At 53.9% G+C, this 12,531-nt stretch overlaps 1 protein-coding gene across 1 annotated transcript; it reads right to left on the bottom strand.

Moving 5' to 3' along the window:
- Window positions 1–6,155: 6,155 nt before the first annotated feature.
- Window positions 6,156–9,114, bottom strand: Gstp1 (glutathione S-transferase pi 1). Its single transcript, XM_005333335.4, has 7 exons — window positions 8,727–9,114; window positions 8,423–8,458; window positions 8,039–8,145; window positions 7,842–7,929; window positions 7,451–7,554; window positions 6,585–6,692; window positions 6,156–6,427 (listed from the first exon to the last, which is right to left on the bottom strand). Coding segments are annotated over exons 1-7 (633 nt in total). The 5' UTR covers window positions 8,728–9,114; the 3' UTR covers window positions 6,156–6,238.
- Window positions 9,115–12,531: the final 3,417 nt, after the last annotated feature.

A 12,531-nucleotide genomic window follows, 5' to 3' on the forward strand; every position in this document is an offset into this window, starting at 1 on the left:
GAGGGAAGGCAGTTGGAGTCCCTCAGGGCTCCTGTATGGGGGTGTCCCCCGGGTTAATGGCACGCTCTGGCCAGGGCACAGCTCCCTGGAGAGGTGTCTCGGCCAAGGGCCTACCAAGGCGTTGCTCCTCTGGCTGTTCTTGGGAGTGCTGTCCGGCTGGTCCCTCCTGCCCTTCCCTGCGCCTACCCCAGGCCTCTGCTTCGCCCAGCTCCTCTACCCCTAAGGACGCCCCTTCCCCCATTACCAAGCTGGGTTCATCTTTTTTTTTTTTTTAAATATTTATTTTTTAGTTGTAGTTGGACACAACACCTTTATTTCACTTGTTTATTTTTATGTGGTGCTGAGGATCGAACCCAGGGCCTCACACGTGCTGGGCGAGCCACAACCCCAGCCTGTGGGTTCATCTTTTTGCTCCAGTCCTTCCTTCCACAAACTGGATATGAGACAAGGTGGGAGACCCACTGGATCGTCCACGGTGATGGTTGATTTCATGTGTCAGCTTGGCTGTGCAACGGGATGCCCAGATAGCTGATTAAATGCGACTTCTGGGTGTGTCTGCGAGGGTGATTTTGGAGGAGACTGGCATCTGAATGGGTGGGCTGAAGTACAGCAGCAGCCCTCTCCAAAGTGGGCACGCATTGTCCGACCCCCTGAGAGTCTGGGGAGAGCGCTCTGGCTCTAGGGTTTTGGTCTCCAGCTTGCAGATGGCTGGTCATGGAACTTCTTGGCCTCCATGATCCCATGAGCATACCTTATAATAGATTTCTTCAGGGCTGGGCATGTGGCTCAAGCGGTAGCGTGCTCGCCTAGCTGTGCGCGGCCCGGGTTTGATCCTCAGCACCACATACCAACGAAGATGTTGTGTCCGCCGAGAACTAAGAAAAAATAAATAAATGTTAAAATTCTCTCTCTCTGTGTCCCTCTCTCTTTAAAAAAAAAAAAAACAGATTTCTTCATATGCACGTGTGTGTATACAGAAGGCATTAAGAACATGCTGCTCCAGAATATGCCACCGGAGGTGAAATTCCCCCGTGAACACTGCCCTCCCTCCCTCTACAGAAGGGAAACCTCATTCCCACCAGCAAGGATGCAAGAGGGAGGCCAAGGGAGATCCTCATTAAACCCACCCCTCCCCAGCCTCTTCTCCACCCAGTTACCCACCTCCCAGCCGCTCAGCCTCCTCCTTTTCACAGTTAGCTCCTCTGTCCCGCTGGCTCGCCTCCCACGCTAACCCTGTCTTTGGTCTTCTCACCCCCACGGAGCCTCCTGCGCCTTGGGAAGTTTGGATGAAGTCAGTTTAAGGCTCTGGGGCTGGCTGGCTCCTGTTGATCGAGTTCTCGGGCCAAGCCAAAGGAGAGGGGGAACAAGGTAGAGGGAAATTCCGGGGTCCCCAGTTTCTAACCAGGAGAAGGGGGTTCCCAGGCTGGGACCTGGCTGGCTCCAGGCTGCTGAAGCCGAGACCCCTGACAGAAGCCAGCGGGAGGGGAGGGTGCTCGGCCGGCCTGCTCCCAGGCCTCTGCGCCAGGCCCAGCTGGAGCCAGCAAGAGTCTCCCCTGGTCCCCTTCCCTTCCCAAACTCAGGGGACAACCTCTGGGTGAGCCAGGTCTTGGGGACAGCCCCCGCCGGAGTCTGTCAGGACTGTTCTTGTTTCTGTTGCCCCTTTTCCTCCCAGAGATGGTCACTGCTCTCTCCAGTCTCTGTCCTTCCCGTCACTGGGGGAGAGGAGGAGGGGGACAGCAGGAACCCAGATGTGGGTCCTGTGCCTGTTACCCGAGCCCCCCTCGTGGCCAGGCAGGTCACGTCCCCTGCCAGGCCGGCCTCTGTGCAGACTTTGTGCCATTCCCGCGAAAACCAATCCGGACAACCTCTTCACCCGGCTTATTTTACATCTTATTTTACACCGACAGCTTGGCCTTGTGACAGTGAGAATCTTCCTCTGGCCTCTGCCAGGCAGGGGGACACAAGTCTTGGCTGGTGTGGGGCTGCCAGCGGAACACACAGGGAACAAAGGTCTGAGGGACACACAAGCGCTTTGTTTGACTCCCTGGGAGTTTGTCCTGATAAGAGGCCCCAGCGAGGGGCTTCCTCATCTCCACCCTCACTGTCCCATGTGGGCCACCTGGTGCCTCCGCTCGGGAGACCCACTGTTTCACAAACACTGTTCTCACCACCTGTGACAACCAAGGACTTTGCTTTCTTGCACAGCCGTTGGGAGTGGAGTCTGGGATCATGGAGGCTGGATCTCCTGCACCTGCTTTGGGGATACTTCTTGTGGCCATGCTACAGATTCTTCCTAAGCCTGGAAAGTTCCCTCCTGGTGTTTCTTTGAAAAGGCTTCTTGTGATGGGCAGCATCACCCCTGGAATAAAAGCCTTGAAGCTCCCGCTTGGCAGTGGCCTCAGTGGACCCTTTGAATCAGAAGGACTTCTATATTGAGGTAAAAAAAAAATAGTGCTGACGATGCAGCTCATGGGCAGAACACTTGCCTGGAGTGTGCATGGCCCTGGGTTCCATCCCCAGCAAGAAACACTCACTGGCAAGGGGTGTTCTTCCACCCATGATTGCCCTGCAGTTATCCGACTGGCCAGATGGTCTTGGGGGGAAATATCCCCAGGGAGAGAACAGATGGCCAGAAAATGTCTTAGGGCCTCTGTCTTTGTTTTGCTATCACAAAATACCTGAGGCAAGCTAACCTTATAAAATAAAGCTCACAGTTTGAGGTTCAAAGTTCAAATGCATGATGCAGGATGGGATGAGGGTCCCAGGGCCCATGACAGGAACATGTGAGAAAGGAAGGGATCACTTTTCAAAACAGGAAGCCAGAGAGTGGAGGCTTTCAAGAGGGTTTGACTTGGGCTGGGGATGTGGCTCAAGGGAGCAGAAGCGCGCTCGCCTGGCATGCGTGCGACCCAGGTTCGATCCTCAACACCACATACAAACAAAGATGTTGAAACAAAGATGTTGTGTTCCCCAAAGCTAAAAAAAAAAAAAAAAAGAGGGCTTGTCTTGCTGTCCTCACTCCAGGAGGCCAGCTGCCAGTTTGGACTTCCCACTAAGCCCCACCTCTTAAAGGGCCCACCCCCCACCTAGGACAGAGAAAGAAAGCTTAAAGCCTCTGCCTGCCAAAAAGCCAGAACCACCCTGTGGACTCTTGAGAGGTTTGAAAGACTCCCCTCCCCTTCTCCATGGAACCCATAGATGAGCAACTTTAAGTTAAAACCCACCCCTTGTGGCCAGTAAAATTCTAAATTGCTTTTTGTAAGATTCAAAAAGCATAGGTTCTGAGACAGAGTCTTAGGACTCCCTAGATTTAAATAAAACCATCATTTCCTGTCTTCCTGGAAACTCACCCACCAGGTAGCTACACAAGGCCCAGTTAAGTTTCTCTCCAACCTGATCAGGCACCCACTCCTCCCTCAGCTCCTACCACGGGACAAGCCCAACTTCTTTCTTTCTTTCTTTTTTTTTTTTTGTGGTGCTGGGGATTAGAACCCAGGGCCTTCTGCATACGAGAAGAAAGCACTTTACCAACTGAGCCATATCCCCAGCCCTGACCCAGCCCAATTTCTATAACTTCAGTCCAGATCAAAAATGCTCAGGGGCTGGGGATACAGCTCAGTTGGTAGAGTGCTTGCCTCGCATGCCCAAGGCCCTGGGTTCAACCCCACATCACACACACACACACACACACACACACACACACACATACACACACACGTGCTCAGACCTGGAGAATGTCACTCAAGTTGTCGGTGACAACCTGCAAATGTGCAGAGAGAGCGAGGGTGGGGGCTGGGGATCTGAGCTGATGCACCAGGTCACAGTGGCCTGCGCTCCTCTGGGAGGGTCACCGGGGAAACTTATGGGTATTCTCAGGAGCCAGGCAAAGAAAGCGATGGGATTGCTGAGCGAGAAGCCTAGTTGGGTCGGCTGCCGCTGCTCGTTGGTGCAGTTTCCAGGTTCCTCTTACTGTTCACACGAGGCTTCCTAGGAATTTATTACAAAGGAGAAGAAAGGGCCAGAGCCCCCCACCCATGTTTTTAAGCAAGTCCCCAGGCTGTCAGCTCTCTTGCCGGTTCACAAGACCCATCCCGGCTCTTCCCGATGACAGGCCACCTATGACGAGCCCCACTAACCAGCCTCATCACCTGGGTCCCCATAACACTTAACATCCTGCTCCCCTGCCGCCCTCCGAGAGCCTGGCAGCTGGGGACATGGTACCCCAGTCACGGAGACCTCTGGGATACCTGTCCTGACTTCCTTCTGGGTTGTAACAGCTCCTGAAGGTGGAAGTTCCAGGGAAACCTAACAACTGGCTGGGCCATACTTTTGCCCCATGAAACATTGCAGGCATAATCCGCCAGCTACAAAGCCATCGAACTGGAAGAAGGAAACACTGCCCCACTGACGCCGGCTCCAGATGTGTTTTGGTCTGCCATGGTGTTGGCACAACCTGGGAATCCCGTGGTCCTCCTCTTGCCAGTGGGCACACAATTGCTGCCCTATTACAAACTGCTATAGTCTGAACATGTTCCCCCAAATCCACCCGATGGGAGGCATTTCAGTCATCAAGAGACAGGAAGCAACGAGAAAGAGGAAGGGGCCAGGATCCACAGTCCCCTTCAAGAGCATACCTCCGATGACCTGAGGGGCTCTCATATGGCCCCACGCTGCTCCTGTTGGATTGCTCTGGGCAAAGTGTCTAATCTGCACATTTTAGAGGGCAAGATAATCTCTCTCTGTCAGATAAATGAAGCCTGACCTTTGGTCGATGGATCTGTCTCCCGGGGATGGAGGCCGGTCAGCCGTTGGGGGAAACGCGGTCCCTTTGACTCTGGTGTTGATTCTCACCTGTTCTTTTCTCCTTCTGCAGCTGCTCAGCCGCTAGCCTGATCCTCCTCTCTGTGGCCACCAACTGGGCCTTTGTAAGCCTAGGGCAGTGGAGGATGTGGGAAAAGGAGTTCCGGATGTGCCACCCCAACAGATGCCCCTCTGGCATCCTGAGTATTTGGAATTAGACTTGGAATACAGCAGGTGTGTGACTCTGTGACCTTCCTTTGCTTAAAAGCAAGGGATGAAATGCCCTTGTGAATAATGCTGCTATGGCTTGAATGCTGTTGGTCCCCATCAAAACTCCTGTTCAAACCATCTCCAACAATAATGGTATCGAGAGGTTCAGGGGCCTTTAAGAGGTATTGGGTCATTGGGGTGGAACCATCATGGATTTTTTTTTTCTTGCAGGGATGGGTCACTCCAGGACCACTTCCCACTCTGCAAGAAGCTGGCCACGATGCTGGTGCCATGCTCTTGGAATTTCAGGCATATGAACCCGAACAAACCTCTTTCCTTTATAAATTAGTCTCAGCTGTTCTGTTATAGCAACAAACAGACAGAGGACAGTGCCATTCTCATCAAGGACAGAATACGGAGGCCAAGGAAAATCTGTACAAACCATCCTTTTTAAACTAACCCTATCTTCATGGTCACTTTACTCAATTAACTGCCCTAGCCCAAGCCACTGGGCCATCACATTTTCTGCTCTTTGTCTCAGTATACAGGCGTTCAACACTAGCTGTGTTTTGGGGTTCCCGTGCCATGTTCAAGTTCTACTAATTAAACCCGAACGCTTTCCTCCTGTTGGTCTCTCAGGGTAATTCTCAGTGCCAGCCAAAGGTCAGAGGAAAAAATTCTGCCTCCCTACAGCAGCTTACTGCTCTACTTCTCTGGAGAAGCTGGACTGGGACACTAGTGTGGCTTGTTGCCCAGGATGCACCAAAGTCCCAAGTCCCCAGGAAGTGAGGCGAGCCCCCCACAGGAGGGAGGCCCCACCAGCCCAGCCGAGGCGGACAACACCCACAGCTGTCGAGTCCCTTCAGCTCTCTCTAGCATGCACCTGCGGGACTAGAAATCACATCCTTGAATGTTCCCCCCACTAGACCGTGGCGTCCTCTGCACATGGCTGTGAGTACTCGCCTCCTGTTTACTTTAATTTCCTGTCTTTCTTGCTTCCTGTTTCAGTAAACTGCCTGGGTTGCAGGCTCCAGGAAGATACTCTGGGTCCTTGGATGCAAGTTTCCCTAGTCTGTACCTTTCCCAGCCCGACAAGCGAAGGTCCCAGAGCCCTCTGCCCAAAAAACAATGCTCACGCTGCAGCATCTGTCTTGGAAATTTTATTGGTCTCAAGTAAAGGGAGCAAGCAGCCCGCCTCTGGGAGGGCCCGGCAGCCCTCACTGCAGCCCTACTGTTTGCCATTGCCATTGATGGGGCGGTTGATGTGGTCCGGGGAGGCCAGGAAAGCCTTGAGTTTGGGCCGGGCGCTCAGGCGCGCCACGTAGGCCGAGAGCAGGGGGAAGGCGTCCAGGCAGCTGGGAGCCAGCACCTGGTGGATCAGCAGCAAGTCCAGCAGGTTGTAGTCGGCAAAGGAGATCTGCGGGGAAGGTGGGTCTCAGCTGGTGGGAGCAGGCCGGGAGGACGGAGGCAGAGATCGGAGCCCACCCCCCAGGACTACCCCACTCGGCTGTGTGAATGGTTCTGCCGGTTTCCATTCACAAGGAGGCGGTGTCCCAGAAGGGCCAGATCCTCACCTGGTCCCCAATGATGAAGGCCTTGCCTCCCTGGTTCTGGGACAGTAGGTTCTCAAAAGGCTTCAGGTGGCCGGGCAGTGCCTTCACGTAGTTCTCCTTGCCTGCCTCCTGGCAGGAGGAAGCCAGGGCTGCAATCATCCTCCACACTCACACCCAAGCCCCTGCTGCCCCCGAGATGCACCCCCTCTGCTGCCCACGGTCGGCAGGCCAGAGAGGGAGCCTGGCTGCTCCCCAGGTTACTCCAAGTGCCTCCTCTTCAGCTAGTTCTCCACTCTGTTCACCTTCCTCTCCCCACTGGGGTCTGCAAAGGCTGCCCAGCTGGCTTCCCTGGAGGATTCTTCTAGATCTCCCAAGCAGACACAGCCTGCTTAGAACTGCCCACAAGAGAGCCCAAGGCCTTCAGGACCTGGCCTGCTGTCCCCCACCTCCATCTCCTCAGGCTCCAGCTCCACACCCAGGCCACACCCTGGTGAGTGCCTGCATGTTCCCGGCCTCTGCTAAACTGCTCCTGATGCTCCAGATGCCTTGCCCATCAAAACTGCCAGCATCTCCTTCCAGAAACTGGCAACAGATCCTCCTCCTCAGGCTGCTCCAGGAAGCCCCAGCCCAGCAGAGGCCAGGGGTCCCATGTCTTGCCAGAGGCCTCCTGGGCTTGCACTCTGCCATCTCTACTGTTACTAGTCTGGCTCATGCCTGGGCAATGAGGGTGAGGGTTGCCTTGACCATGAAGGTCCCTGGGCCCCAGCACTGAGCCTGACCCAGACTCAGCACTCTGACTGGCATAGGGATCAACCAGAACCACATGAGGGGGGGGGTCAGGACACTAGAAGCCCCTTTCTTCCTTTACTCCCAGTGCCCAGGCTCACGTAGTTGGTGTAGATGAGGGTGAGATATTTGCAGCGAAGTTCCTCCACGCCATCATTCACCATGTCCACTAAGGCTGCCTCCCGCTGGTCCTTCCCATAGAGCCCTGGGGGGTCAGGGGAGCAGACAGCATGAGTGGCGCCTGATCAACACAGGCATGTGGCTCTCGGTGGGCCTCGGCTTGGGAGGGGAAGGGGACACAGATGGAGGCACAGTTGAGCCTAACACACTGCAGGTCTCAGAGCTCCTGAGAGGCAGCCTGGCCCAGGGCAAGGAGGGAGGTGGGCCTAGGCAGCACCCTGGGCAAAGGGCACAGCCTCTGCATGTCTCAACTGCATCCACTCCAGACTGGAAGAAGACGCTGGGAGGGCACACATGGTCCTCAGGACTCACCCAAGGAGCGGCCCAGGTGACGCAACATGGCATTGGACTGGTACAGGTTGAGGTCCCCGTCCTGGAACTTGGGCAGCTGCCCATACACCTGGGGGATGACATGATTCCATGAGGGCCACCAAGCCTGGCTGCCACTTGCCCTCGTTGCAGCCCCTCTAAGGCCCAGCTCATGCTCCCACAGAGGTGTGGTCACTCACACAGGAGGCCTTGAGAGAGCCCTGCTGCCAGGTATCCGAAGTCACCACCTCCTCCTTCCAGCTCTGGCCCTGGTCAGCCAGCAGCATGCGCATGGCCTCGCATCGCCCTGGGTGAGGGTCAGGACGGGGATGGGTGGGTTGAGGGACAGCCCAGAGACCCAGCCTCAGGGGAACCAGAGGAAGGAGCGAGGGGAGAGGTCACTGGAAAGGAGACTCCAATTGATTCACAGAACATGGGGGAGAGACCTGGGCATGGCAAAGGAGGCCAGGCCTTGCAGCCACATGGAGAGGCAAGGGTGGGTGGGGCCTCTTGCAGGTGGGCGAGGGGCCAGGGGCTGCAGATACCACCCTGTACCTCCCATCCCTGCAGCCGCAGATTCCTACCTCGAACCGGGAAGTAGACAATGGTGTAGGGCGGCACTAGAGCGGGCAGAGAAGACAATTAGATCCCTGCGTGTCTTGTGGGGCGGGTGCACTCCGTCCGCCCCAGTGGGGACTTGGGCGGAGAGTGCACCCGCCCCCTCCCCTGGGCCAGTCCCTGCTCTGGGGCCGCCCTGAGACCCCTGAGTCCCATTCCGGGCACTGGGTGGGAGCTGCCCGGTGCTGGGAGCTCCGAGTCCCCGGGTAGCCCGGGCCCCACGCCAACAGCGTCCTGGGAGCCCTTGGAGACTAGACGATGCGGACTCACTGGCTGCTGCGCGGACAGCGGAGCGGGACCGACACTGCGTGCGTGGACGACGGCGGCGGAGCTCGGCGCAGGCCCAGTGGCAGCCGAGCCTTATAAGGGGCGTCCCGCCCCGCTCCGCCCCTGCTGCTGAGTCACCGCGCTGGCCGCTGAGTCCTGACCACCCGCGGCCCGCGGCTCGTCCCGTCCCCGCCCGCGTTTGCGGGTCACATGTTCCCCGCTGGGCCTCGTGAGTCCAGGCGCCCGTGGGATGGGGTCCCCACCAGGCACAAAGAAACCCAGACGGGACTCAGCTGAGCCTGGAGCACTCGGGAGAGCACCTCTGATTCTTTCTCTTCCACATCCCCGTCCACAGCCCACCCAGAGCAGAGACGGGGGTCGGGGAGGCGCTCGGTACCAGACCACCATAGTTGGGTGTGGAAGGCGGAGCCTCATTTCCTCATGGCTGGCGGCCAGGGCCCTCGGTGCAGCTGCGCTTGGGGAAGGGCTGGGAGGAGACAGACCCTGCACCCACCTGCGCCTGCACGTGTGGCCCACAAAGTCCCGCTGGGGCTTCCGCAAGCTCAGAGGGACTTCAAGAGCTGCTAAGGGGCAGCTATCCCCCTGTGCCAACTGGTGAGGGGACAGAGGGTAAGCCCTCTGGTATGGCCCACCCAGAGGTAGCACAAGTAGGGACAGGCACTGTTTGGGAGCAGAGGTAAAATTCTCCCCAGGAAGGGCTGGGCCAAGGTTGTGCCTGGGCCAGAGAACACTCTCCAGGTCTGCCTTGTGTGTCTCTGCCCGGGTTCTCCCAGGCGCACACAACCAGCCTCCTCCCTACAGGTAGGTCCTGCCCGTGCCTCCCACCCTTAACACCGGATCTGTTTTCATCTTTCTTCTTTAATTTGCTTGTTTGAGCTAAAAGCAATTGCCTTCCCCAATCCTCAAGGCATGACCTTCAATTCAATAAACTACCCCCACCAAAAAAAGCAAAGAAACTATGTTGCAGTTTTATATAAAAAAAATTGAAAGCTGTGCCCTTTTGCTACTTTGTTTCTTTGCAGCCAATTCTGGGGCCCTTTCAAAAGTAACCTCCTGGGGGAACGCCAGCCAGTAGACACACACTAGTTCACAGCTTGCTGTCACATGCTCATGCACACACATCCATGCACACAAAGAGCCATTCACACTCATATTCTCTTTCTCTCTCTCTCTGTCTCTCTCACACGCAGCACAAAGGAGGTCTCCACTGGGCTATCCAGAGCTGCCAGGGGCAGGGGGACCTCGCTGGGGTCCTCTGCCTGGGACTGCTTGCTCCTGCAGCCACCCCCCTGCCCTGGCCTTTTCTCCTTCAGGCTGAAGCCGGGATCTGGGCCATAAAAGCAGGAGGCGTGAGTGCCCATGATTAGTCTCACCCCTCCCACCTTCCCCCCACCCCTCACCTGCCACTCCCCTAGCCCAAGTCACTGCCCCCTTCTCACCTCTAGTACTCTGGTCACTTAGATTAGCCCAAGTCAGTTTCCTCGTTTGCACTGGGATGTGCAGGAGCATTTTCTACCCTGTCCCTGTGCCCTAAGACCATAAGATATTCCCATGAGTCACTGAAACTTGTGGGCTCCTCTCTTCTCCCACAGAGGTCCTGGGCCCCCCTGCCGGCGGCCTGCAAGCTCTAGGGGGGGGGGGCGTGTGTAGATGGGGGGGTGTTACCATGCTCCTCAGTTCCTAGTTCATTATATGGCTGGTCTAGGCAGGTCTCTCTCTTATCTGCATGTATCCATTTATGCATTTTTACCCACCATTCCACTCTCACTTCTGCCAGTGTGTCTGCAGGGTGGCTGGGAGGGGAGCCCCTGGTGCACCCCAGGTATGGAACCCTGATTTGCATAAGTAGAACCAGATGGTTCCCCAAGGACCCACCTACCACCCCACATCCAGCTGTTAGACCCCTTCTGCCCCATTTTTCATTACTAAGGATTTGGATCATCTCTTCCTGTGTTTATTGGATTTAATTTTTGTCTTTTGGAAATTGCCTGTTCAGATCTTCAGGCCATTTTCTTTGGGGTTTTTGCCGACTTTCTGTTGACTTGCACAAGATCTTCATTTATTCTAGATATTAACGTCCTATTGGCTTTAGACATCACAAACACCTTCTTTGTTCTGTTAAGTGCCTCTTAATTTTGCCCACGTGTGTTTTCGTTAAACAAAACTCTTCATTTTAGCATAATCAAATTCATCAAGTTTTCTTTAAAATTTTTTCTTTCTGCAGAAAGGGAGGGGGTCTGTGCTTCCGTGTTATGCTTTTGAACCTTTTAAGTCTTTTATTCCTGCCCCACTGCAACAGTACCCTCCTGCACTGTCTTTTGTTAATTTTGTCTTTTTTTTTTTTTTCCTTTGGTACTGGGGATTGAACTCATGGGCACTTTACCATTGAGCCACATTCCCAGCACTATTTTGTATTTTTTGTTTAGAGACTGAGTTGCTTAGTGCCTCACCATTGCTGAGGCTGGCTTTGAACACATGATCCTCCTGCCTCAGTCTCCCCAGCTTCTGGGATTACAGGCGTACGCCACCATGCCCAGCTTAATTTTGTCTTTTGATCTTCACGTCTACAGAGAACCATCTAGGGGCCACCTTTGCGTGGGCTATTAGGTAGGAATCCAGTTTTGGTTTTCTGAACACAAAGAGCTGTCTCTTCCAGCATCATCTGGCTGATCAGATGTCAAGTCCCTCTCCCTGGCAGCTTGCCTGCTGGTCCTCTCTTCCGTTCATCCTCTCCTTGTCTGTTCTTGTGCCAAGGCCACAAATGTTTTTATTATTTTGGTTTTATCAATCTTGAAGGAAAAAAAGCCTACCCTCCAGACTTTTCTTTTTTCAAGTTTTTTTTTTTTTTTTTTTTTTTTTTTTTTTTTTTTAGTGGTTTGTGGATCTTTGTCCAGCTAGCAAAATGTTGTAGTAAATTTATCAACTCTCTCAGGGAACTCCAACTGGAACTTTGGTTAGCATCGTATGACATTGGGAGATGAATGTGGAGAACACGCACATTTTGATGGAATATTTATTTGTTCAGATTCTCTTTCCTTTAGCAAAATATTCTGTCAAAAAAAAATTGGCTCAAAAAAATTTTTTTTGGCTCATTCTTCTACATTCTAGATACTTTGTGTCTTCCCCCCCCTCCCCCTTAAAGTATTGGAGATTGAAACCACCCCTAGAACTCTGTCACTGAGCCACACCCCCGGATCTTTTTGTTTTGAGACAGGGTCTCACTAAGTTGCCCAGGCTGGACTTGAATTATGGGTTCTCCTGCCTCCGTCTCCTGAGTTCCTGGGATTACAGGCATGTGCCACTTCTTCTGGCTACGACTCTTCTTTTAAAGAAAACTTTACCAGGGCTGAACTTGGGCTGTGTTTGGGAACATCAGATGGTGAACTCAGTTCTCTGATCATGGGTCACGGGTTGTTTATGATGTTCTGGTTCTTTCCAGGAGCCTGAGATCGACACTATCTGAGATAATGCTTGGAATGGGTTTATAGCACAGATTTGTAAAATACACATTTCTGTTTTATCTAATCTGAAAATTCATTGCACCAGTGAACAGTACATTTGAACTTTAATCAAAATAGGGCAATTTTTATAGATGAGCAAATACAGTAGCTCTAACATTTGTAGATTTCTCAGAAATTTGAGAGAGACGGGCCTGGAGGAAAATCAGATCTGGAGAGTAAGTCTGACCGCAGGAGCTTTCAGATTCACAGCTACAGTCTTTTTCCTTTTCTCTGTCTCCGTTCTCCCTACCTTTACTTCTTCTATTGAGGCTGAGGATCATCGTGTC

Source organism: Ictidomys tridecemlineatus, chromosome 4, assembly GCF_052094955.1.
Source record: "Ictidomys tridecemlineatus isolate mIctTri1 chromosome 4, mIctTri1.hap1, whole genome shotgun sequence".
NCBI classification, from domain to species: Eukaryota; Metazoa; Chordata; class Mammalia; order Rodentia; family Sciuridae; genus Ictidomys; species Ictidomys tridecemlineatus.

Bases quoted from the DNA above. Each gene is read 5' to 3' on its own strand.
- Gstp1 (XM_005333335.4), bottom strand. The intron at 6,693-7,450 runs GTGAGCCTGGGC...TCCTCCTGCCAG, and splicing joins CCCTCATCTACACCAACTAC to GAGGCAGGCAAGGAGAACTA. The intron at 6,428-6,584 runs GTGAGGATCTGG...CCTTCCCCGCAG, and splicing joins CCTTCATCATTGGGGACCAG to ATCTCCTTTGCCGACTACAA.